The sequence below is a fragment of the Cupressus sempervirens genome, chromosome 2 (genome assembly GCF_028749045.1).
Source record: "Cupressus sempervirens isolate cs-2001-9-10 chromosome 2, ASM2874904v1, whole genome shotgun sequence".
NCBI lineage: Eukaryota > Viridiplantae > Streptophyta > Pinopsida > Cupressales > Cupressaceae > Cupressus > Cupressus sempervirens.
The window spans coordinates 751686838-751714312 of record NC_143119.1 but is presented as its reverse complement, the minus strand read 5'-3'; the positions used below and the strand labels follow the sequence as shown (position 1 = coordinate 751714312).

Genomic DNA, 27475 nt, shown 5'->3' with positions numbered 1-27475 from the left:
ATGCTTGTGGAACCATTTTGGAAACTTGTATAATTTCTTCTTTGCACATGGTGCATGATATCTCTAAATGAAAAGCATTATGTATTCTACACCATTTGGGTAACAACAAATTTTGAATGGATGCATCTTTTCCTAATTCAACTTCCTGCTTAATGCTTTTTAGGACAAAATTCCTAAATTCTCAAACATTCCTTCATTTAGTGATGGTTTTGAATCATCCATAACTGGTACCTTAGTGAAAGTTGGAGTCACATCAGGACATCCCCCTTGATTGTAACCTTGCAACATTAAAACCTCTTCAGTTTTGGGAATATATGATCCCAAAGTGGTTTCCATAAATAGGATCTCATTATGTTCGCCATACTCAGTGATCAACAATCGGAGCCTCGGAGTGCTCTCTATCCTTATCTGATTGGGAATTCCCTTCCATGGGAGCCACATGTGTGAAAAGTCCGTTGCAATATAACCATTCAATTTCCTTGCCCAATCTCTACTAAGAAGCATGCCATACCCTTCAGGAATATCCACAATAGATATGTCAATACAACTTTGAACACGTGGATCGGAGGCTAATTGCATGTGAATATTATTCAACCCTCCCACGATTGGGACCTCAGTTTTATCCAATTGTGTAACCTTCTTGTCAGTCTGAAGTGGAATCAATCCCAACTTTCTACATATGTCCAAAGGCATTACATTACTTGATGCGTCAGAGTCAATTAAACAATTATGTAACATTTTCCCGAAAATTCTAACAGATACTAGGAAAGGTGCAGGTTCCTCCTTCCCTTGATAAAAAACCACTGGCTTTTGCCCTTTTGAGTCAAATATCTCATTATTATGTATAGAATTTCTCCCATTTTGTGTTGTCACGAAATTTTCTAGTATAGAAGAGTTATCTCTGATCATTTTCGGTGGTGGATTTTCTAAGAATATTTGTCCATTTGATGTAACCTTCTGATCATCTTGAGAGTTTTGCACCATTCCAATGAAACTTGAAGGATTCTGAGCAAGCTTAGATGCATATGGTGGTACATCATCTGCAACATTGGTGTTTTGTGCAAAATTGTATTGTTGGACATTGGATACCCCTCTTGGAGGATGTGATACATTTTGGGAAACAATCTTTGTGGGGGTGTCATTGAAGCTTTCCAATAATGTATCTCTGATTTCTGAAATTTTCATCAATTCATATAGTGGAAGACTCACTTTAATTTTCTTGAATTCTTCTAATACATAAGAACTCAATCTCTTCAATTCCTCTCTAGGAGGACTTCCTTTCTGTGTTTTGTCCTAGATTTTCACATTGCCTTTGCTCTCCTTGAGAGCTCATCAGTTGTCGATATTCAGGGGAGTCTTTGAGAGGCTCAGGATTATTGTTTGCATTGGGATGCGGAGGAGTTGAAAATTTATTTGGAGGAACTGATGATGTTAATGGCTCATGGTTCCTATAATTTCTTTGATATGTCTTTATTGGAGTGTTACCAGATGTTTGTTGAAAGGCTTGCACTTCACTTGTCCCTTCCACCAAGACACTATTATATAGAGGAGGGAATAAAAATCCATCCTTATGTAGTGATTCATTCGGGGATACTGGTGGTGGTTGATTTTCTAGTGGAACTTGATAATGTGGCATCTCTACAAGACCATTTGCTGAAGCTGGTGGGAATTTCTGATTAGCTTGTATTGGCATGTAGTCCTGAGAATCAGGAGGAGGAAACTTAAAATCATCAAAAACCAATGCTTGGTCATATCTTGGTGCGGGTACCATCTCATATCCCGTAGGAGGAGAATTCTCAGATGTGGCAGTGTTCCTCACCTCTCGCTTGAAAATATCTGCTGCTCTTTGAAATTCGTGACACTGTGATTCAAAATGTTGACTAGTCTCATGTAATCTACACCATCCAGATAGTGTGGCTTCTGCTAAGAAGACTTTATCAGCCGGGCAATTCTCAGATGGAGGATTGTCCAATGGTTTTAATTGAGAGTAAAGGTTTTAATTGGAAGAATTCATTCATGAGATGATATAATATGAGAATTGTTTCTATATTAGAACCAGGGGACATTATAGTGATATCAAAGCATGATCTTGCCATCCTGTAGGGTGTCTTAAAATCAGCATATAAGAACACAGAATCATTAGTGAAGGTGAAGTATGTGAAAAGATTGTGGATACTTAGTGATAGACATATGATTGAATTATACAAAACATTATAGCAAAATGATTGATAACCTTGTAACAAAATTGTGGAAGAAGAAGTGAAGACTAGTCCTTTGACAAATAATAATATGAGGTCCATCAACAAATTACTCATTCGGGATTGATCATCATCTAAACAAATAACATCCATCTCAAGATGTAACAATGTACTCAGCAACATATACAAAAAAGAAGAACACTGATAACAAGGACTGGTCAGAGGAAGGATTCAAGAAAGAGGAATTTATAATTCGGCAATATATTCAGATAAATTGGAAAGGACACAACAAGAAAGTCAATGATAATTCTTGCAGAGCATGAAATCTGTTGAGATCAATGGAAGGAAGAAATAGACTACTCTAAGTAGCCACTAATGAGACAACAATTATAATTCCTAATATGGAATTAAGACAGAGAGCTAACCTCTCTGAATGACTTCACAAGATATTCTATAATTGAATACTCTTTAAGTGAGGCAAGGAATCGAGTATTCACTGAAGGACAATTCATACTGTTAAGGAAGATCATATGCATATGTACGGATGGATACACCCGGAGTGGGTATCCATAAGGCCTAGGATGAGGAAGAACTCCTATGAAGGATGGATATATCAAGATTGATTATCCATAAGGTCTTAACGAGAAGCATCGTGAGAGGATGGTGCTTAGTGGAGAGTTGTTCTATTAATTAGAGCCCTAGGAAGCACTCCCCCAGGAGCTAAGCATCTGATCACAACTTCTAATTAAGAAGAGTTTAAATTGGGAATTAGGATCTTATAAGTTAATGACTTACAAAATTGAATATATTCTTATCATGGTTTTTGAAGTACTAATATGTGATGCAGGTCTAACATGTGTGTGCTTCATGTATGCATTGTGTCTTCATGCATCAATGTGTATACTTCATGTCTGCATCATGTCTTCATACACTAATTATATATATTTTGTGCATACTTTATGTTTTCATATATTCTAGTATATGTTTCTTAGTGAGTGCCAAGAATCAGGGCCAATCTCAATGAGTGTCAAAAAAGTAAGAACATTCTTAAGGAGTATTGAGCATCATGAACATTCTTAGCAAGTGTTAAGATTAAAGACATTTGTCAAGGTTGGATCAAGAGCATTCTCAATGAGTGTTGAAGTTAAGAGGACATTCTATGAATGCCAAAATTCTTAGAAAGGAATTAAGACAAAACTTCTACATCTCTGAAGGCTTACTCATCCTAAAAGAAAGCAATAGTTAGCAAGTGGCGACCACAAGTACTACAAAAAATCAGATAAGTTTAACTTTTTGAATTGTTTTCTTTAATTTGAATAATATGACAAAATATTTTCAAGCAAATAAGTTTATAATTAGGAATGTATTATATTTCTAACCTCAAGATGAAATTGCCATTTCAGGATCACTTGATTGGATATTGAATCTTATATCATGAAGATTTGCATTGCTTCAGGACAAGCAATTTGAGGAAGGGAGGATTGTCATGCCCCCTAATTTATAAGATTTAATAATTAATAACAAAATTTAATTTAATTTAATTTATTATTATATATTATAAAGGAAATTCATGTCTTATAATATATTGATTAATATAATCATATCCTCTACTATATATGATTATAATATTATTAATATGATGATATGATAAAGGTCATGAAGAGAGTATTAAATCAGATTTCCTCCTAACGTATAAATTATTATAAATATTTTATTCATACAAACAAATATTATTATAAATATAAATTTATGAAAATATATATAATTCTTTTTATAAAATTATATTATAGAAACTATATTATAATAAACAAATCATGAGTCATGAGTTATTGGATGAATAGTCACAACTTTTGTAAGAGGCATTTCTACTATTATCGAACATATAATAAGGTTTAAGCAAGGATGTATTCGGGGGAGGGAAGGACAGATATGGGAAGATATCAGAGGAAGGAATTACCTTTCTTGACTAAGGCAGACAAACACCATGCCCACACGGCATTGAACAGGGGAGTTCATACTCGGCCACATCTTCATACAAAACCTACATACCGCAAGCAAATAGACTATAGACACAGGGGTCCCTTGAAAGTTGTTCTAACATGATTAGGCAGGAGAGAGAGGAGCAACCGAACTCCCATCTTCAGCAAGAGTCTTTTCCAAACATTATTCACAATTGAAAGAGTAGAGCACCACCGGCAAGCAAGAGATTTTTACTAAGTCTCCTCCACCGTTATAAATCCTCATATCTATACGCTCAGAGCCCACACGGGTCACAGAGATCCAAACATTCATGGGCAAGACAATATTCCTCACAAATAGAGATGCCTAGAGGAGAGGGGCAAATTACTGAACAATCCAAGTGAAGGGTTTTCATCTATGGATCAGAACAACACATCAACATTGAGTACTGGAAGGACAAGATACTTAAATTCAGTAACATATAAGAATCAGAGACCAGTCAGAAGAACTAAGGACATTAATACGCAAGTTCAGAAAAGATGTGGAATTGTGGGAAGAACTAAAGAATTTTGTTGATTTCAGAGAAGTTACCTTCAATATCAATATGTCAAAACCAGTCATCATTGACTCAGCAGCGGCATGCCATAATATCATGTACAGGTACCATGGATGGGATATAGGAAATCTGAGATGATTTCAGACCGAACAAAGCAGAGATCCATATTCTCTCATGTGCGATAAATCTGATTCAGTCATCATAAGCTCTACTGTCAAACATAACAAAAAGGAACACATATCTTAAATTGTGTCCCAATCCAGGAGTAGCAGATAGCACCTCCATTATGAATCATACAGAGATTATCAAATGAAGGATATCAACTTCAAGTCACCACCAACGGAGTACTCAAACCCTTGTCACAATAATTATTATTTATCTAGGACAAAGCATCCCTTACTATTATAACCAGGTAATATAGAGTCCATCTCAGTAACGTTCGAATTGGAAGAGGTTATCAACCAAACACATCGAGGAGACTATATGAAGAAGATAGAATATAATTATATAGAAGAATTAACTAATCAAAAGGCCAATTTAAATAATGCGATAAAAAATAAGCATTGAAGATGTTAGAACAATAATTATTGATAGTAAGAAACAATCATTATAATATTGTTGGTAAAGATCAAGAGAAGTCACTAGAGAATAGAGGAGGCATTCACTTGACACACATGTAAGTCAAGATAACAGTGATACTAAATTGATCTAGTACCATTTCACAAGTGGACATAATTATGGCATCATATAAGGCACATAAATATGTTGCTACAAGCAATACTTGGGGACTGCACATATCTATACTATTTATATTAGAGAACACCATTATAATATCATCATAAGGGATAGAAAAAAAATGGATTAATTAATTGAGTAGAGAATCAAGATGATAATTGGGAGGAAAGGTTTTAATTGGAAGAATTCATTCATGAGATGATATAAAATGAGAATTGTTTCTATATTAGAACCAGGGCACATTACATAACATGGCTTTGGCTGAATTCACTATTGCCTTGGTTTTCCTTTGGGCTACCCCATTTTGTTGTGGGTTGAAAGGAACGGTGTGATTCCTTTTAATCCTAGTTGTACTACAAAGTTCTTTAAAGCTCTCAGAAATATATTCTCCCCCATTATTTGACCTTAGAGTTTGTTCTTTTCCCAAACATATTTTCAACTAAGGCTTTGAATTCTTTAAATCTTGATAGGACCTCATTAGATTCTTTAACTTTCAAGAAGTAAATCCAAGCTTTCCTTGAAAGTCATCAACAAAGATAACATAGTATAAAAATCCTCCTAAGGAGGATACTGACATTGGCCCACATAGGTTAGTATGAATAAGTTCAAGGATACTACTTGATTTGCTCTCCCTGTTATTAAAAGTCCCTTTTGTATTCTTACCTAAAGCACACCCCTTACATTTTCCTTTATGATCTTGATTAAGTTTAGGTAAGCCTTTAACAATTTTCTCTATGGAGGGTAGGGAATGACAATGAAGATGTCCTAACCTCCTATGCCATATCTCATTAGTAGTCGAGACATCATGAGTTAGGGCTTGAGGTTGAATAGTGCATAGTTTCTAGAAACATCCATCTCGAGTACCTATAGTGTAAGCCTTCTTTATATTCTCAAGCCATGTTATAACTTTTCTGTATTGGAAGGTGATACAATATCCTTTGTCTTCGAGGACTGAGATAGAGACTACGATTCTTTTGATGTTAGGGATGAATAGTACTCTAGTTAATTGAAGTGAAACTCCAGATTTTAGCTGAAATGTGGAGGTCCCAATTCCTTTTAAAGGATAGGTGGAATTATCACCAATGGTGACTTCCTCATATATGTTTTCATCTAGACTATTCAATTGTTCTCTGAATCTTGTAATATGTCGAGATGCTCCAGTGTCAATGACCCAAGTGTTTCTTCTTGTGGAGATTTCACTTGATAGTGCCGAGAAGAATACCATTCAATCTGTATCCTGATTCTTTCTTACTTTTTCTATTAAAGCTTGATTTTTGAGTCTATTTGGGCATTTAACAACAAGGTGTCCATATTTGTCACATCTGAAGCATTGTACTTTAGACATGTTCTTTCTTTTGAATGAGTGTTTTTGTTGATGTTCTTTCCTTTCTTCCATTTGAAGTTACCTTTCTTCCCTTTCTTGCATGAGTTTTTATTCAACACTTGGATCTCTTCACCAAAACTATTTATTCTAATCCCATTGGTGATTAGTCTTGATTCTTCTTTAATACAATTGATTTTCAATTGATTGAACTTAGGAAGTTTGGATCCGGCCCTGATCCCTTGTATGAATGATTCTCAAGATGCAGGAAGTCCATTGAGGGCTAGCATAGTTAATTCCTCTTTGTCTATTAGATGGCCAATAGTAGATAGATGATCTCTTAACTCAATTATTCTTATAAAATATGATGCAATAGATTCACCCTTGTTCATTTTGACATGATGCAATTGTTGCTTTAGGGAGAGAGCTCTATTGGTATTGTTTATCTCATACATATTTTCTAAGAAGGCAAACATGTCATGTGCAGTGTCCAACTTTGATAGAACTGAAACTATATGATCTTTTACTGCATCTACTAGAATCTTCATGGCTTTGTTGTTGTTCTTTTTCCATTGAAGTTTCTCATTTTCATCATCTGGTATAGGTACAACCATTTCCACAAATGAGTCTAACTCTTGATCTCTTAGTGCCATCATTATTCATAGTTTCCAAGAGATGAAATTTGTGGCTCCCTCAAGTCTATCCTCGAATATAATTCTGCTCACCGTTTTTGCTTCTTAAATTTCTTTTGATAGTGATTCAATTTTCTGTTTGGTATTATCTGATCTTGACCTTTTCTTCAATGAGGCTTTGATACCATGTTAAAAGTTTAGATCAGATTATGTGTATTGAGATAATTCTGATTTTTAAATTTAGAATCAGCACTGTTATGATATTTTTCAGTCTGATATTTCCCATCGGGTTCTAAAAGGAAGACCATTCCATGTCGTGCAGAGTTCGTTCGATCCAAGACAAACATTCTACATTATAGCAAGACACCAGAGAAGATACAAATGCAGGGAAAGAAAACGAAGGGTCTCGATAAGTAGACCAAAGCATAAACGCCATGAAAGGGAACTCAAGGATATTGATAGCATTCTACACAACAGTACCAGGGTCTGAAAAGAAGGTCAATATTTGCAGGTACCCCAGGCGTAAGGATGTATACAAATAAGAACAATCTTATAAAGGTGTAGCAGACATCACGCCAGGGAGCCATTATATATTCAAACAAACGTATACTAGGTTGTGATCAAGCATTTACGCCAGGGAGCCATTATACCACAAAAGCACGTGACTGGCAAGGTACAAAAATAAGGCAGCATTGGAATGTGGTTTCTTTAGAGAGAAACCATGAATCCATAGTTTGATTGAAGTAATTGAACAAAGTTTATATCTGGTTTCTTTGGAGAGAAACTCAAAAGGTAATAAGCAGTTAAATAATTAAATTCTTGACAGGGCTTAGTTTCTTTAGAGAGAAACTATAAGTTTCTTTAGAGTAGTTTCTTTAAAGAGAAACTACAAGATTCTTTACAGAGACTGCAAGAGACAATATATATATTGTAAAGTTTAGCATATGCATATGACAGAGGTTCTTGGTAAAGGAGGGATCATTACCAAGTGATTAATCAGAGATCCCAAGAGGCCTTAGTTAGATGCTCCTTTATGACAATTACTTGACAAGGGTTGAGTGATTCGAAAGGAGTCTCTTTCAAAGGATTAGTAATGGGTTTGAAGGGGTAGTTTTTATACTATAATTTTATGGTTAATTTCAGTTTCATATATTTATTTTACTAATGCTTTTAATGTGATGCAGGTTCGGCAAGGGTTCATTACAGTGGTATCAAAGAATAATCCTACCATCTTGTGGGTAAACGCTTATGCAAACTTACGAAAGAAAAACAAAGACAACAATGAATGATTTAGCAAACAAAGTGAGGTCATATATGGAGCAAACCAACCAAACCAATCAAATTCTATTAAACCAAATGGAGAAATCAAACCAGGCTCTCCTACAAGCCTTGCAGAACATGGGAAACTCAATTAATAACTTAAGGAATCAATCCAACTTAGGGAGAGAAACTAGTTCAATCCATTCAGAAAACAATAATGCAACTTCAAGTTCAAGTCTACCCCAACCAACCTTTCTACCTAGAAGAATCAATCTGAGAGAAGAGGAAGGGATAGAGCAACCCTTAACCAGTACAAAAGATATTGCTAGAATATATGCGGCCTTGGAACCTCACATTCAAGAAGCAATCTTATTTAGGGAATTTTGTGCAAATAAATAAGGGAAATATTTAGAGGCTATGTAAATGAAGAACTTAAACGCAAAGTAAGGTCGCAATTCCAACCTTTAATGGAACAGGAGAGATGTCAGCTCATTAGTGGTTAGAAAAACTTAATACATTCTTCATTCTAAATCTCATGACTAAGGAAGAAGCACTCCAATTTGCTATAATCCTTCTGGGGGAGAGGCAGCACATGATTGGTGGACACAAGGTCGTATCTCATTAGGCCATAAAGATGTAAAAACTTATGAGGAGTTCTCACAAAAACTCATAAATAGATAAGGGAAATATACTCTTGGAAGGGATTAAAAAAAGACATACAAAAATATGTACAGGAATGTAAAATATGTTAGTAAAACAAAGCAGAACATTCACACCCTGCAAGGCTGTTACAACCACTACCTATTCCAAATCAAAAATAGGAAAGTATATCTATGGATTTCATAATAGGGTTACCCAAGGTTCACAGAAAAGATAGTATCTATGTAGTGGTAGATAGACTCACAAAATTTGCACACTTCTTTCCTGTCTCTACGGAATATAAAGCATCTCAAATAATGTAAGTATTCTTCAAGGAAATTTTTTGCCTCCATGGATTACCCAAGACTATTGTAAGTGTTAAAGACAGAAAGTTCCTCAGTAAATTTTGGCAAGAATTGTTTAGACTAGCTGGAACTTCGCTCACTCCAAGCACCAGCTATCACCCCCAAACCGATGGGTAAACTGAGATCGTAAACAAGTGGATAGAAGGGTACCTAAGGAATTATGTCACAGGACAACAAATAGCTTGGATCAAGTGGCTACACTTGGGCGAGTACTGTTATAATACAACATACCATATGTCTATAAGAATGAGTCCCTTTAAAGCTTTGTACGGATATGAAGCAGTGACATTTGGAAGCTTAACAATCATGGAAAGTAGAGTACCTAGTGCACAGGAAATCATCCAAAGAAATATTGATATCATTAAAGAACTGAAGGATAATCTACACATGGCTCAAAATCAACAAAAACTATATGCAGACAAGAACAGAGTAGAACGATCGTTCCAGGAAGGGGATCTAGTGTACCTACGACTACAACCCTATAAACAATCGTCTATTAAGAAGAATGGAATTGAGAAACTCAAACCTTGATTCTATGGACCATAGAAAGTAATCAAAAGAATTGGGGAAGTAGCATACGAATTGGAGTTACCTAGCTACAGTCAGATCCACAACGTGTTCCATGTATCCAGACTCAAGAAGGTTTTGGGCCAGTAGATAGTGCCCTTTGTAGAACTTCCTCCTCTGGATGACAAAGGACAACTCCAGTTAGAACCAAAAATAATTCTAGAAAGCTGAGAAAAAGTGTTAAGAAATAGAACTGTGAAAGAGTTCTTAATTAAATGGAAAGGTTTGCCCATTCAAGATGCTACTTGGGAAAAGGAAGAAATACTCAAGTTGCTTGAGGACAAGCAAAATTGAGACGGAGGGACTATGATAAACCATGTATCTTACCCCATAAAAATTCATATTCTTGTAATAATTGTCAGTATGAAGAAGAAATAAATAATATCATTGTAATAATTAAAATATACCATATCTTTGCAATAATTGTCAGTATAAAGAAGAAATAAATAATACCGTAATAAATTGAAATAATTAAATAATTAATTTTAATAATAAAATATTATCATTGTATATATTAATTAACATAATGATAAATATAAATAAGAATTATGATAATAATAAATTAAAAATAATTAATTAATAGTAAATCAATAATCATTATAATTATAATCTAACTATATTGAAATAATAATGAGTAATAAAGTATTAAACCTTGTAATCACATATATATAAATTAAAGACCCTACGAAACATATATTGTAACATGTATAATGAAATAATACAAGCAACTATGAACCGGCGGCATTACCCTAATCATGTATTTCATCAAACGGCGCCTGTATATTATTCTCCCATGGCTTATTAATAAGAGGAGTCCCGCAAAGGAAAGGCAACAGGAAAAACAGGAAGAAAAAACACAGAGATATACATAGAGGGAGTTCGCAGCAATATCGAACTTTGCAGAAAGACATAAAAACAGAAGATCTATTTCCCATCGGGTTCTAAAAGGAAGATCATTCTGCACCATGCAAAGTTCATTCAATCCAAGAAAAACATTCTACATTATAGCAAGACACCAGAGAAGATACCAATGCAGGGAAAGAAAACGGAGGGTCTTGATAAGCAGACCAAAGCATAAATGTCGTGAAAGGGAACTCAGGGATATTGACAACATTCTACGCAACAGTACCAGGGTCTGAAATGAAGGTTGATATTTGCAAGTACCCCAAGCGTAAGGACATATACAAATAAGAACAATCTTATAAAGGTGCAGCAGACATCACACCAGGGAGCCATTATATATTCAAACAAACATATACTAAGTTGTGATCAGGCATTTATGCCAAGGAGCCATTATACCACAAAAGCACGTGACTGGCAAGGTACCAAAATAAGGCCGCATTGGAATGTGGTTTCTTTTGAGAGAAACCATGAATCCACAGTTTGATTGAAGTAATTGAACAAAGTTTATATCTGGTTTCTTTGGAGAGAAACTCAAAAGGCAATAAGTAGTTAGATAATTAAATTCTTGACAGGACTTAGTTTCTTTAGAGAGAAACTATAGGTTTCTTTAGAGAGAAACTGCAAGAGACAATATATATATTGTAAGGTTCAACATATGCATATGACAAAGGTTCTTGGTAAAGGAGGGATCATTACCAAGTGGTTAATCAAAGATCCCAAAAGGCCTTAGTTAGATGCTCCTTTATGACAATTACTTGACAAGGGTTGAGTGATTCGAAAGAAGTCTCTTTCAAAGAATTAGCAATGGATTTGACGAGGTAGTTTTTATACTGTAATTTATGTTTAATTTCAATTTCATATATTTATTTTACTAATGCTTACAATGTGATGTAGGTTCGGCAAGGGTTCATTACACGAGGGGCAGCGCCTCTACTGCCAAGACCAAAATAGCACTCTCAAAGCCACACAGAATTCCATGGAATACACCATTTTTGTGATTTTCTTCTGATCCCACACTCTTTCTGGTAACTGCTTATGTTTTACTACCTGTTTACGTCTTTCCCTTCCCTTGGGCATCATGCATTATTCATTCTAAACATTTTTTATTTGTCATTCTTTTTCTTTTTTTTTTGTGCTGCTTCCGCTATTTCGTTGCTTACCTGTAAGCCATACAATTCCTCTACGTACTATATACTGCTTTTTCGTGTGCAATGATCTCTGCTAATCTGTAACTTATTGCCGCATGGTCTATCCTATATTTTTCGTATGGTATTGTTTCTCTGGAGTCATCATACGGTACCTCTGCATTTGTCGTACGATATTGTTTCTTGGATTCTTTGTATAGTTTTCTAGCCTTTCATACGGCCTTCACTGTGTCTCCGTACGGTTTGTATAATGCCCGTACGTATTCTCTAGTGCCTGTATAGCCTTATGAGATATCCATACGGTTTTGCAATATCCCTGTTCCAAACATACAATGTTTTCCTGTTCTCTCTAGCATACGGTCTGTTGGATTCCGTATGGTATCGATGTTACCAGCTCCTTTTAAAACACTGTACGTTGTTTTACTATGCTCATATGATTTTACGATGTCCGTACAAAATGGTGCCTCTGCCTTTCTGTACAGTGTATGTTTCATCAATTTTTCTGTACGATGTATAGTTTCATCAAGTTGTCGTACGGTGTTGGGATGCAAATAAGGAACCGTAAAGAATGTGCTTGGGGGCCATACGATGCCCGTATGGTGCCTTTATCACTTCTCTTTATTTTTCTTTTTCTTTTTTGTACTGCTCCTCATTGTTTCTAGACGGGGGAAGAGTTTTAGCATGGTATATTTTTAACTTGGAACCATTCACAGTTTCTGGAATTTCCTGCCCATCCAATGTCCATAGCTTTATTACTCTGTTATCACCTACTTCCTGGATTTGGTATGGCCCGACCTATTTGACTTTAAACTTCCTCGGTTTGATTTTTCGTCCACTATACTTCAACACCAGCTGTCCCAATTGAAACTTGTTTATCTTTAGGTGTTTATCATACCACGCTTTGTGCCTACTTTGTGTCACCTTCGTGGCCCGTTGTGCTTGCAATCGTCGCTCATCAAGTTTATTTAAGGTACATGATCTCTCCCTCAGGTTTTCCATATCCCAATTTGTTCTCGAAACTCAGTACCATGAATTCTGTCAGCTGCCACTTCTTGCCGTCAATAACTGTATTTCTGATTTTAGGACCTTCATTCCGTACTGCTGAAGCTTTTATTATACCCTTCCTCTTTGTTTCCTATGCAGACCGTATGATGTGTTTTCTTTGCTACCAGCACCTTTCTACTATATCCGTGGTTCGACATAACATTTTCTTTCTGCACAGTCCCTTTATTGTGTACCATACGATGGAATCTTTCCTTTTTCTGGGTTTGTACTGTATGTTCTTCCCTTCAACTTTTTTCATAATTGCCTCTCCTTCCGCTTCTCTGTATTTCTTCGGACATTCATTCCCCTCTTCTTTCTCACCTTCATTGACCCTCAACATATTACAGCTCGGAAAGAGCTCGTAATCCTCCATCTGCTAGTGGAAAAGGCCATTCACTAAATCCAAATCATCGTCCATCGATCCACCTTCCAACCATAGGACTCCTTCCTCATTGTGTTCCAATCCCTGCTTTCCTTCATCCTCTTCTTCGAAATCAGATGATACGGCTTCTTCGACCACCATTTGTGTGTAAATCAATAATGAATTTCCGTCCTTTGCTCTCAATTGATAGTGTATTCTTCTTCCAGTCATGCTTAACCTTTGCTTGTACGAGCCATTCTCGGCCCAAAATGGCGTCATATCCTCTCCTCTTTAGCAAGATGACGACAAAATTGAGTAGGAATGACTATGTTCCAATAGTCATTGGTTGTGCCATCAAGACGCCGAGATGTTAAATGCCGTGTTGGTCCGCCGTTAGTAATTAGAACGTAGGTGGGCACAATGTCGGCTGTCCCAACTTCTTCCAAGTATCTTCTGGTAGGACATTTACCCCTGAACCTCTGTCCACAATTGTGTCTGAAAGGACCGTTCCTTATATACCTATCTCTATGACTTTCAAATGTCATCCGGATGTGAAGGCTAGCAACATTGGGTCCGTTGCACTTGCTCCACTTTCTTTTTCCCTTCCATGTTCTCCTAGTAGTTTAGCAATCGAGGCTATGTTCGTGAGTGTTTCTCGTAGAGCCATTGTGAGGATTAGATCATTTAACTTGACTGGTATTTCAATTTGTAATATCTCCCGTATGATGTTTTGTTCTGCACAGTTCCTCGTTGAGGTACCGGTAGTGTCCTTCAATTGTGATTTCTCTACCTGTGTTGCTTTCTCAATTTCCGCCCGCACTTCTTCCAATCTCTTCTTTTTTCCATCGGGTCGGAGTATAGTTTTGCTTGTTTACGGGTGATTGCCAAGACTACTTCATCCATGCCGATGCTAATCAAATTCATTCCTGATTTCAGGCACTTGGCATCTTCATGATCTCCAGGACCACACCATCTGCATAACAAATTTGATGTGTTTTTTGATGAACAGTTTCGTGCAAGGTGGCCCCACAAATTGCATGCTTGGCATTGAACCATTGGGCGATCGTTCGCATCGTACTGAATTCGGTTGCGGCTCCCATTATTATTGTTGGTAATGTTGTTAGTATTGTTGATTTGCCCTCTTCTATTATTTTTGTACCCACCCGAAGTGGCACCATCATTGCTGGTGTTTCTACTCCCTCCTAACATAGCAGCCTCCTATGTCAAGAGCACTTGTTGGTGCCCTCTTGTTTTCATATTAAAGGGGTATTCTTTTGTGGAATGTCCCATAATTTGACAGATATCACAGAATTGGTTTTTCGGGTAGGATCCCTTCGTGTGACCTTCTGTCTTGCAATCTGTGCACCATAGCTTGTTTCTATTCGTCTCTTTTTGCATATTCTTAATTCCTTCATCATTCTGATCATATCCTTCTGAAAAGCTCAGATCTTCTTACTGTCCTTTTCATCACCACTGCTATCTTCTTCTGAAGACGCATCATCTGAGTCAAATGAGCTACTTTTCTTCTTTTTCATTTTCTGTTCACTCTCTAAGTCCATCGCCCAATTGTATGCTTCGGTGTATGATGATGGCAGCACAATCTTCATTTTCTTCCTTAACTCCGAACGTAGTCCTTCAGTGAACCATCTTTTTTCAGCCCATCTGTCAGCTTACTTTCCATTTTATTTATTAATTCTTTTAGTTTTCTGGCATATACACGGACTGTTTCATTTTTCTCTTGCTTTGTGGTGTATATTTCTGCTACGATCTCATTGTCGTCTCGCAGTAATTGAAACTTGGTAATAAACTCATTTTAACTGCTGCCCAAGAAGTTAATTTTTGGGGATCGGCATTGGCAAACCAATCAATTGCTACACCCCTCAGGGTTGCTGGAAATTGTCGGACCCATTCATCTGTGTCGATTACGCCATTCACTGTCCAAATTGTTTCACATCTTACAATGTCTAATTGGATCAGTTGTTCCATCACCATCAAAATTTGGCAATTTTTCCTTTGGTCCTACCATTACTATACTAGTTGGAGGTACTTGTTGTTTGCCCGCGCTGTTCTGCACTCCCACGTTGTTTTCCACACCTGCGCTATTCTACACACTCGCGTTGTTCTGTACACCCACGTTGTTCTGCACACCCGCATTGTTCTGCTCACCTGCGCTGTTTTTCTCAGCTACGCTATTCTGCACACCTGCACTGTTTCAAGCAATCGTCTTATTTCCAACAGTCATGCTATTTGGCGAAAAAGGGTCTTCGTTAAGCAAAGTCCGTTCTAGAAGTGTATCGCGAACGAAGAGTTCACTCCACACTCGTGCTCCCTCGGCACTCCAACCTGTGCAAGTTAATTCCCTTTCATCTGAATTCTCTTCCCTCGGTGTATACAGGCTAAGAAATTCCTCCCTTGTTTCTTTCACCAAATGCAAACACTGTCGAGTCTCTTCCAACAATTCCTCAGTGCTTCAGTGTCTGTCGGCAATCTACTGAAACCTCCGTCTATGTTCAGCCTGTTGTGCCAAAATTAAATTCCCTTGTGCGGTGCATATTTCATCTTTTTCCTTTAGCTTATTTTTATTTTTGTTCAGCTGATTCGGCATTAGCCTTCATTCCTCTACCTTTGTTCCAAGTCCAGGGGGCAACGGTGCCAAATATTTACCGTATGGGGTAAATAGTTTAATGCATACAGACAAGAACATGTAACACAACATTACTCCTTTTATTATTCACATATATGCTGAAGAGATTACATAGTGCTTCCAATGATGATTACAACCATTTCGAACGGTGTACATATACCTTCCCGAAGGGGTGACTCAACTGTCGCACCCATTCAGATATAATTAATTCTACTCGTCGGCTACATAATAATGACCGACAACATGCTAATCTACCTGTCGGCTATTTTATAACTTTACCGACAACATATTAAGCATTACTTGACATGAGCAACTGCAATATATGATCTGCAGATAAATATGTATCAACACATATATATGTTCGATCTTATATATGTTAAATTGTCTTTTAAAAACAATAATATATCATGTGTACTTGGCATTGCAAGAAAACAGTTGATCATAGATCAACAATCAAAATTTTGATCGATCTTCAACAATATTATTATTAATATTTATTGGATTAATAAAATACATGACATGTATAGATATGTGTGTGTGTGTCAGTCCAATAAACATTAATTTATGAATAATAATATCACAAAAATGGATAGTCATTGAGTGCATAAGTGTAATAGCTAATGATTTGATTTCATGGATTGGGCTTATCAAACCGAAGCTTCAAATCAATAACACAATAAACATTGGAAATCTATGCAATAGACAACTGACTTCTTCGTTGATGGTGAGACTATCAATATCTCAAGGGATCTCCCTGGCAAGAGCTTCCCTACAAACGTATTTTTTTAACAAGATATCTGATAAATTGTTTAGGTCTTTTGAGAGTTGATCTTCTCGTTCTTCATCGTGTAATGTTCCCGAACAATTTTGGAGATGCTCCCGTGCTAAATGTTCACTTTCCTGCGCTGTACGACTACTACTCATGTTGCGCAGCCACTACCTTTGCTACGCAACTACTGCCTGTGTTGCGGGCCACTACCCGTGCTACACGACCACTTTCCCGAACAGTTTCGGAGATGCTCCCGTGCTGGTGGTCACAACCCGTAATGCGCGACTACTGCCCGTGTTGCGCGGCCACTACCCATGTTGCGCGACTATTGCCTGTGCTACGCGGCGACTACCTGTACTATGCAGCCACTTTCTCGAATAGTTCCGGAGATGCTCCCGTGTTGCATGGTCACAACCTGTGCTGCGCAACTACAGCTGAAATTTAGAATGTCGTACGTTGTGCTAGGAAGGCTGTACGATTGAATTAGAGCAAGCCGTAGGGTGGATTAGAGATGACAATACGATGTCTTGAAGTAGACCATACGGTGACTGTAGTAGGGCCGTACGATGATGCAAAAGACATATCTCAGTATGGAATGATGGGTAAGTTGAGGTGCATGTACGGTGAAAGCTATGAGGAAGGACAGTACGGAGAAAAGGGAATAGGAACCAAAATCCAACACAAAATGTAATCGTGGTTCATACACAGTACACCATAGAAAAAAATCCACAATAAGAAAGACTTAGATGCGAGTAATAATTACCAAAGATACTCCAACTTGCCAAATCCGATCCAAGTAATACATGCAACAATGGAATAGGGTGAGGGTTGAATCCCACTGAAACTGCATGAGCCAAATAGGGAAGATCTTTCATTTCCAAAATGGCGAACAATTCCGAACTCCAACAGGAATCCACAGTACAGAGAAAATATAATCCAAAGCATACCTACAGACTACCTACAGCCGTGCTTAAATACCCGTTAGAAGACCATTCTGAGGGTGTACAAAGATAGCCGATAGCGACACAAACTACGAAGGCAAAATAAAAAATAGGTCCAAGATATACTAAATCAATCGGAACCCCTAAATACAAACATTAATAACTTGGGCCCAAATTAATTAAAATTGGAAACATTACACATCGGCTTGTACAATTCATCAATGGTATGTTCCACTAGATTGCCATGATTCTCATCATGGATTTTATTATGCTAGAGTTTGAATCAACGACTATGCCAAATGTTTACTCCAATATTCTACTTGCTAGATTTATAAAGGAAAACACAAAATTATAGAAATCAATATTAAAAATTAATTACAAACATATTCAGAAAGATATAGCTCCATTCCCATTCACAGATACACAATGTGTACAAGATATCATATGAGCAGTCCTTGACTATATGTAAAATAAGAAATATATAGACAGAGCAACAAAGGCTGGGAACACCAAACGTTGGTAGCAGCCAATTAACCAACAACTACCAGAAACACAAACTTAATTACACTCATTTTATTTTACTTTATTACTTGTCAACTACATTTGTACTTGTGAAACAAAGGCATCTCTCCCATTGTATGTAACAGATAGAAGTTTTATGACTAGAGGTAAATACTATCCAAGACAAGAAAAGACAATTATATTAAATGATGCATTGTACAATAGGAAAAGGGAAGCAATGCAAAGAGGTAGATCACTTTTTTTCAAAGCTGCATATTTGGAAGGAAGATGTCCCAATTGGCTAGGATGATCCCAAGTGCTAAAAATCCCAAAAATACTTGTAAGAGATAATTTGAGATCCCGAAGTTGTACCCTGTCTCCCAGTCATATTTTGAGTTGGATCTAGGAGGTATAGGGCATGTGAAGCATTCTATACCTAGGTATAAGGCATTTGAAACATTTTGTGTGTTGGGTTTTTGCCCAAAACTTACAGGTATGCTCCAACAATTTCCAATCTGCCCAAAAAGATCCTACAGCTCTGTAACCTGTTCTGGCACACAGGAAAAAGGGGAAAAGATTGGGTAAAAAGGGTTTTCCGTGGTCAAACCCCCTGTTGAGGAATCAACCTTGAAACTGAAAGGAGATTGATTAAAGGAAAGTATGAAAAAAGGTAAATGTTTGATTCACCTTGCATAAACCCTCATGGATGGATGTAGGAATTGCTCATATCCATGAAGATGTTCAGATGTGCTTGGAATCAAAATGTGATTGATAAGACTTCAGACATTAAAAGTTTTGTGGGGATCCAAAATGTCAAAATGTCATGATCAACAACCCCTCATTAGAGATTCAAAACTATGCAGGTTTGATGTCATATAAGATTTAATTCATTGGCCATAATTTACGCTGCAAAAATGCCACTAAGCATATGCTAGAAAGTATACAATAACTGCATAACAAATAAACTATAACCCAAATGGTAATGGGTGCAAGTACAACAATCAACCTATTTAACATAATTAAACAACTATTAGTCTGCCTCATATTCTAAAAATTCCTATAATCTATCTATCACTATCAAATCTAATTTAATAATAATTAATGTCAAACCCTGTAAAACAGGCTCATGTCCAATACGTTAAATTTTCCTGGAATTCACTTTTGCATGAGCCAAATTACTTTTCATGGATTCTAATCACTTTACCTTTACTTTTTCATAGACATTGTCACCTTTGTTGCCATTATGAACTTCTGTTGGCCCCATGATATCCATTCCATGACTACCAGCATAATAGAGTTCAGGAAGTTGCACAAACTCAAATACCTGCCAATGAGCAATGTATAAATGTGATGATTCAATAACAAGATAAAGAGAACCAACAAAAAAGGGAAAACAAGCAATCTATAGTACATGATGGAAAATATAAGTATCAAAGGAACTATATTTCTCTCATCCATATCTAAGTTTTGAACAACATATTTCACTCGAAGTTGAGCACCATAAAGCTAAAGAACGAAAAGACTAAATAAAAAATACAATATTGTCTTACCTTGTCCCTGCATCTGCCTGTGATAATTGCAGTAGGAAAATGTTTGGCTACATTCCTTAGAGCATTCCTCATCTAGCCTCAAGAAAGTAAAATGCAAGGTAAGTTTACTTTTAATTGACATTATAATTGCACAGAAAATTAAATGAAGTCCAAAACATTCAGAGAGTATTGTTTTAAATTAGCACAAACTCCATTTAATACCTCATCAGACATATATGCATGATCAGGATTTTCAACTATCGGTGAAAGTGTACCATCATAGTCCAAAAAAACAACTATTTGTTTTCCTTGTGTCATGGCTGTAATGTCTTCAAATACATGCAAAGCTGAAGGATGCTTCACCTGTAAAGCCAGCAAAATACAATTTTGAATGTAAGCAGTTTCAATTGCATTTTGGTATCCCAGTGATAAAAAACAGGAGAAACATAAAAAAAGTTGCAATTAAGTTTATATCTTTAATTGTAACTGTAGAAAATGCAATAAAAAATCATTATATAGTATATTTACATCAGTAGGAGGAAAATTGAAAAAGTGACCTACAGAAGCAATGGCACTAAATAATTTATACAACTTTTGACATCAACAAAATAAGAAACTTGTCTTCAACACCATTCTGTTATAAACTTATATGATAAGTTGGGTAATAATAAGCAATATGTATTTCTCAACATAACCTCTAAAGCTCAATTCACTCTCACCTTTAATTGTCAACTGTATTAGCAAATCTGAAACTACTATATGAGATCCATCTGGTTCAATAGCTGGTAATAAATACAATATTGAAGTTTTTTCTGTAAAGCCCTCCGAATTTTTCTAAATTATCAATAAGAATATACCGATTACAATATAAACTTCATATGGTGTTGAAAATTTAGCATGCACAAAAGAGACATAATGAAACATTCGCTATCAAAGGATGTGAAAGAATTATAGGAGTACTTTCGTATTAGATATGATATGATGATTTACACTAGCTTAAATACATACACAATTCACCAACTTTACAACATGTAAAGTGGACAGTAAACTTGCACATGAAGAAGGCTACGATACTAATTAGATATAACCTAGAAACTCTATCAATAAGATAATTCTCTGTTCCTCATCTATACTACACTTGCAAAACATATAAATTGTCATTGTAACTATCTTCAACTGTACAAGGACATTGTGAAAACATTAGATATCGACAAGTGTACACTCACTAGTTCAACATCATATTAATCCCGTGCATCTAGACTCTTTGAAATATTATTACATCAAAATTTCAACACTTGAAAGTGCTAGAAAGTTTTTGCTAGCAGGTGGGAATACAAGTGAACACTAACAAAACCAAAGTTATGATCTTCTCGTTGAAAAAGAATAATGATATAACGAACAAGTTCTTGTTTGAGGGAAATCTATTGGAGATTGTGAAAGAGTACAAATACTTAGATATAGATTTTCAAAACAAACTCAATTGGGATACATGCAGATCAAAAAGGATTCAAGGAGGCTAGAAGGCATTATATTCGCTGTAAAACAGGTGTAGGAACACAGAATTATGGGATTGGATGACTATGAAAACTCTTTTTGGTCTGCTGGTCACTCCAGTGATTCTGTACAAGTGTGAAGTTTGGGGCAGCAGTATGTCCAAACAGAAATGGCAACAGGTAGAAAGAATTCAAAAACAGTTCATTACAAGCAATCTCAAAGTCAAAACTATGGTACTCTATGAGATCTTATTGGCCGAGGTGGGTTATTTTCCATTAGAAGCCGTCACATTGGTCCGGATGCTAAGTTATTTGCAGAAAACCCAAGGTTTGGAAGAATATCGTTGGCCCAAGCTAGTCATAGATGAAAAACTTGTTAGGTGAAAAGGTACATGGATGAAGCAAAATGACAAGTGGATGCAAAAATGGGATGTTAACATCCATACTTGTCCGAATAGTAATAAGGAAATAAAGAAGTATGTCATGAAAAAATTTCACAATATGGACAAGACACTGTAATGTTCCAGACCACCAAATTGCCCTTCAAATGATTTCGCACGAGTGGGAGTCAATGTATGGCTTACGACACAAACTGTACGGAGGGAAATGCTGTGATACCGTACGGATGGGATTGATGTACGGTAGTGTTTGAAGAATGCATACAGTGGATAACATAGTAACCGTATGGTGAAGGAAAGTGGGTCCGTACGGTGGCAACACAATTGTTGTATGGTTGTGGTAGCAAACCATACGGTGTCCTAGCAGACCGTATGGTAATTCCCATAATGCAATACGGTGATAAAATGGCATACGAAATGATAGGAGTATGTACGGTGGCAGGGGAAAACAAAATGTAGAGAGTGGATCAAGTACGAGCAAAGGGGGAAATGTGTGGGAGAGCGAGTGACGCTACCAAACTGGGAGGCTGTACAGTGAATGATAGAAACTATGATAGATGGTATATGCACAAAGAGACCTTGCAAATTAATAGATAGTGTAGATAAATAACAAGGCTCAATGTTAATAAACAACAATTGGAGTTGCACAGGACAAGAGATTAGATTAAACCCACACAATGAATATTGCAATCTGATAATGCTCCAACTAGCCAAATTCGAGTGAAGTATTGCTTGCATCAACGGAATAGGGTGAGGGTTGAATCCCACTGAAACCGCATGGGCCAAATAGGGAAGGTCTTTCAATTTCGAAATGGCGAATTTACAAAGAACCCTGAACAAGAGTTCACAGTATAGAGAAATATATCCAAAAGCATGCCTACAGACTACCTACGAGCCATGCTTAAATACCCATCAAGAAAAGCTTTCTGAGGGTGTACAAAGTTAGTCGACGGTGACACAAACTACGAAAACAAAGTAAAAATGGGACCGAGATAAATTAAATCAATCGGCTCGTTACAAAGTTTAATTAAATACATTCATTTTATGATGGGGACATTATAGTCCTCTCGTCCCAAAAATTTTTTGTCCTCAAGCAAGTGCAATGCTGAGTGCTAGTGGATGTGCTCGCCTTCCCACGTTGCGTCATCCAACGGTAAGTGTCACCAACGTACCAAGTATTCCCTTACAATGCGGTTCCGTAGGACCTTTTTGCACACTTCGAGAATCTCAGCAAGTTCCAGAATGAGCTTCCCTTCCTCATTGAGTGGTGGAAGGTCGATAGTGACTCTGACATTTTTCCCTATAGCCTTCTTCAGACAGGAAACATGGAAGACATTGTGAATACGGCTACCCTCCGGAAGTTCCAATTCGTACGCCACCTCACCAATGCAAGGGATCACGCAATAGGGACCATAAAAACGTGGCTTCAATTTCTCCTTTCCTATTCCCTTTAATGAAGACTGTCGGTATGGCTAAAGCCGGAGATAGACTAGATCCCCTACTTCAAAACTCCTCTCTATCCGGTGTCTATCGGCATACACCTTCTGTCGGTTTTGTGCCTGCTGCAAGTTCTCTTTCAAGCTCCTCAGTATGTCCTGCCCCTCCTGAAGCCAATCCTTCGCCCTTGAAGCGCGACTGTCACCCAAAACTGTGTCGATGAAGGAGACGGGTTCGTGCCCATACAGAGCTTTGAATGGCGCCATCCCGATAGACATGTGATACATGGTATTGTAGCAATACTCCCCGAGATGGATCCATTTTACCCACGCGCATTGTTGTGCCGAGACGTAGTTCCCAAGGTAGCCTTCGAGCCATTTGTTCACAATCTCAGTATGGTCGTCTGTCTGTGGGTGGTAACTCGTGCTCAGTGATAATTTTGTCCCTACCATACGAAACAATTTTGTCCAAAAAATACTGACGAATCGTCCATCCCAAACACTGACGATGTTTCAGGGTAACCCGTGCAAGCAAAAGACTTCTCTGAAAAACAAATCGGCGACTTGTGCAGCCTGAAGGTTCAAGGGGATGGCAAAGAAGTGGACATAGTTTGTCAATCTATCAACCACCACAAAGATACAATCCTTTCTATTCACCTTGGGAAGACTTGTTATGAAGTCCATTGATATACTTTCCCACTTACATTCGGGAATTGGCAAAGGTTGTAAGAAACTGGCAGGAAGAGTGTGTTCGGACTTGTTCTGTTGGCAAACCGTACATTCTCTTACACTCTGCAGCACGTCCCTTTTCAGTCCCTTCCACGACAATCTCTCCCGAATAATTCTGTAAGTTTTAAGGAAGTTGGGATGTCCAACCAGAGGTGAGTTGTGCACTTCCTTCAGGATCTTCTGCTTCAGTTTGGATTCTGGTGCCAGGTATATCCTGTCTTTATAGAAGATGATATCATTCACCACTCTGTACCGATCATCATGGATGTGGCCATCCATTATCTCACAGGCAAATGTATTCTTGGAATATTCTACTAACAGTTGTACCTTCCAGTCAACTAAGATCTGGTCTAGTGAGCAGATGGTGGGTTTTCTGGACAAGGCATCTGCAACAACATTGTTCTTCCCTTTTACATATTCAATGTTGAAATCAAAAGACTGAACTTTGCTTACCCATTTTTGTTGCTGTTCGTTCAAGTCCCGCTGCTCCAGGAAATATCTCAAACTGTTGTGATCTGTACAGACGACAAATTTGGCACCTACCAGATACTGCCGGAACTTGGTTGGAGCATGTACGATGGCCAACATTTCTTTGTCGTGAATGGAATACAGGCATTCTGCTGGTGTAAGCTTCGTGCTCTCATAGGAAATGAGGTGTCTATCTTACATCAGAACCGCTCCAATGCCCTCCCCAGATGCGTCGCATTCCAAAATGAACGGTCGGGTGAAGTCAGGCAATGCAAGAACTGGGCAAGTGCTCATAGCCTCTTTTAGCTTATCAAAGGTGAGTTGTGCTTCTTCATTCCACTGGAAAGCCCGCTTCTTCGTCAAATCCATTAAAGGTGCGTTGAGCTGAGAAAATCCTTTGACAAATCTCCTGTAGTAACTGCACAATCCGAAGAATCTTCACAGATCTGTGAGTGATTTTGGGGGAGGCCAGTCGAGGATAGCCTGAATCTTCTCCTGATGCACTTGAATCTCATATTTACTAACAACATACCCCAAGTACAATATCTCTGTCATACCAAACTCACATTTGGACTGCTTGGCGTACAGGGACTGTTCCTCCACGATACTCAGAACTTCATTCAGATGCTTTAGGTGCTCCTCCCATGTCCTGCTATAAATAAGATATCAAAGAATACCAACAAATATTTACACAACTATTTGTTGAAGATGTGGTTCATGCATGATTGAAATGTAGTACGTGCATTGGTCAATCCGAATGGCATGACCAGGAACTCATAGTGTCCGTAGTGGTAGTGGAAAGACTTTTTATCCACATCTTCTTCCCTCATTAAGATCTGATGGTATTCGGAACGGAGATCTATTTTTGAAAAATAGACCTCGCCATGTAGTTCATCCAATAGCTCATCTATCCGTCGGATGGGATATCTGTTCTTTTTTATTCTTTTGTTCAGCGCGCAATAGTCCACACACATGCGCATCGTTTTGTCCTTTTTGACCAACACCACGAATGATGCAAATGGGCTAGAACTGGGATGGATCCATCGTCTCTCAAGCAATTCCTAAATCGTCCGTTCGATCTCATCCTTGAATTTCTTGGGGTGGCGGTACGGTGTGGTTATGACTGGTTTTGGCCCAGATTTCAACTCGATTGTGTGTTTAAACCCCCGATGAGGTGGTATGCCAGGAGAAATATCCATGAAGACTTTTTCATGCCTACTTAAAATATCCCGAAGTTCATCATCCTACGGAGGTGTTCGGTGCCCCTTCATAGGTTCCGCCAAGATAAAGCAATGTGCAACCCATTCAACGTCATTGTGCCGCAAGACTATCTCCATCCAATGCGCGGAAACTTCCTTCGGACCTTCATTTGCCATCCCTCAGAGGACAACCTTCTTTCCGTCAACCACAAAATTGAAGTCCATCCGCTTGAAACTCTGAGTGTACTAATCAAGTGTCTCCATCGACTATATGCCCAAAATGACTTCCATGTCAGCGAGGTCCATTGTGCAAAAGTCCTCCATCACCGTGTGATTCGCCAATGTGATGCTCAACTGAGGAACAAGGTGCGTGCAGGGCAAGAAAGTCCTTCCGGCTACCTTGACCTGAAAGCCTACATGTGCTTCCGTAGGGAGACTCCTTCGCTTTATCAAGGATGAGTTTATGAAATTCAAAGTAGCTCTGCTATCCAACATCACCGTAACCCTTTGTCCTTGAAGGGTACCCTGCACACGAAAAACTGTGCACCTCGAACTGCCAGCCAATGCAATGGATCCCCCGTGCTGTACTAAGGCAGCAATTCTCTCCGTACGGTTTAAACTGGCCATGTTGGTGTCAATGTTAGGTTGGTCATCTTCAACCAGCATTTCTTCCTGTTCGTGTTCGTCCTCATCATCGGACACCACCTCGATGTAATGGATCTTTCCCTTCCCAAGGCATCGATGGCCAGCCTCCCAAGGGCCCTTGCAATTGAAACACAATTTCTTCCTTCGAAGTTCCTGTCAGGTAACTTCATCCAATGACGGCTTCTTGGGCGGAGGTTTGTCTCTTGGAAATGTCGGTGGTTTCGGATGTGAGTGACTTTGAGAGGATGAGGTCAGTGCCGATGATGATGCCATACTTCGTGCCTTATTGATTGTTTTCGACAAGGTAGACAGATTGAATCCCTTCACCCAACCTTTCAGCGATTCTGCCAATCCATCCATGAAGAGCATGACCCACCGTCTTTCGGAAATGTCCATGACCAACAGAGAAAGCCTCTGAAATTCTGCAATGAACTGATCCACCGATCCTTTTTGCCTCAGTTGCGCCAGATTTTTAAAATTGAGCTCAGGTTCTTTCCCATCAAATCGTTCTATTAGTTTCTCTGTAAATTCCATAGAGGTTTTTATTTGATCATGCCCTAATGTGATTCACCTTACTCAATTTTCTCCTGAGATCATCGTTAAAGTATCCTCCTCTATTTCTGCCTCCCGAGTATCTCATCCTCAAATCTGCGTAATCTTTGTAAGAAATGTCTTCTTCGAGGTTTGCATTCCTCTAGTCCTCTCTTATCTCTTCGAAAGTTGGTAGTCTCTCTTCATGATGTGCTTCCATCCGTGGTGGGAAAGTCAGCATGGAAGGTCGAGAGAGTGTTGGCTAAGGGTGTGGTTTACCCGATACTGAGTCTGTGCTGTGTCCATTTTGTTCTCCAGATATTTTGTTCTCCGTCAACTTCTTGAGGGTTTCCTCCATGAGTCGCTACGTATCCCTGATCTGTGCCTGATTCCAGGCAAGTTCCCTCAGAAGTGCCACAAGTTTGGCATCGGTCGTTTCCCGTTCATCAACTATTCAATCAACGGAATGTGTCCCTCTCTTCTGGCTATAAAATCTCATTCACTTTC

At 38.0% G+C, this 27475-nt stretch overlaps 1 protein-coding gene across 5 annotated transcripts in view; it reads right to left on the bottom strand.

Moving 5' to 3' along the window:
* Positions 1–27475, bottom strand: part of LOC149575597 (putative trehalose-phosphate phosphatase C) — a 337875-nt gene that overhangs the window by 244060 nt on the left and 66340 nt on the right. For all 5 annotated transcript variants that reach the window (XM_089815362.1, XM_089815363.1, XM_089815361.1 and 2 more), the window contains 3 exons: positions 20292–20432; positions 20091–20162; positions 19745–19864 (listed from right to left, as the gene is read on the bottom strand). In XM_089815362.1, coding sequence (XP_089671488.1) covers positions 19745–19864; positions 20091–20162; positions 20292–20432 — 333 coding nt within the window. The remainder of the gene's footprint in view (positions 1–19744; positions 19865–20090; positions 20163–20291; positions 20433–27475) is intronic.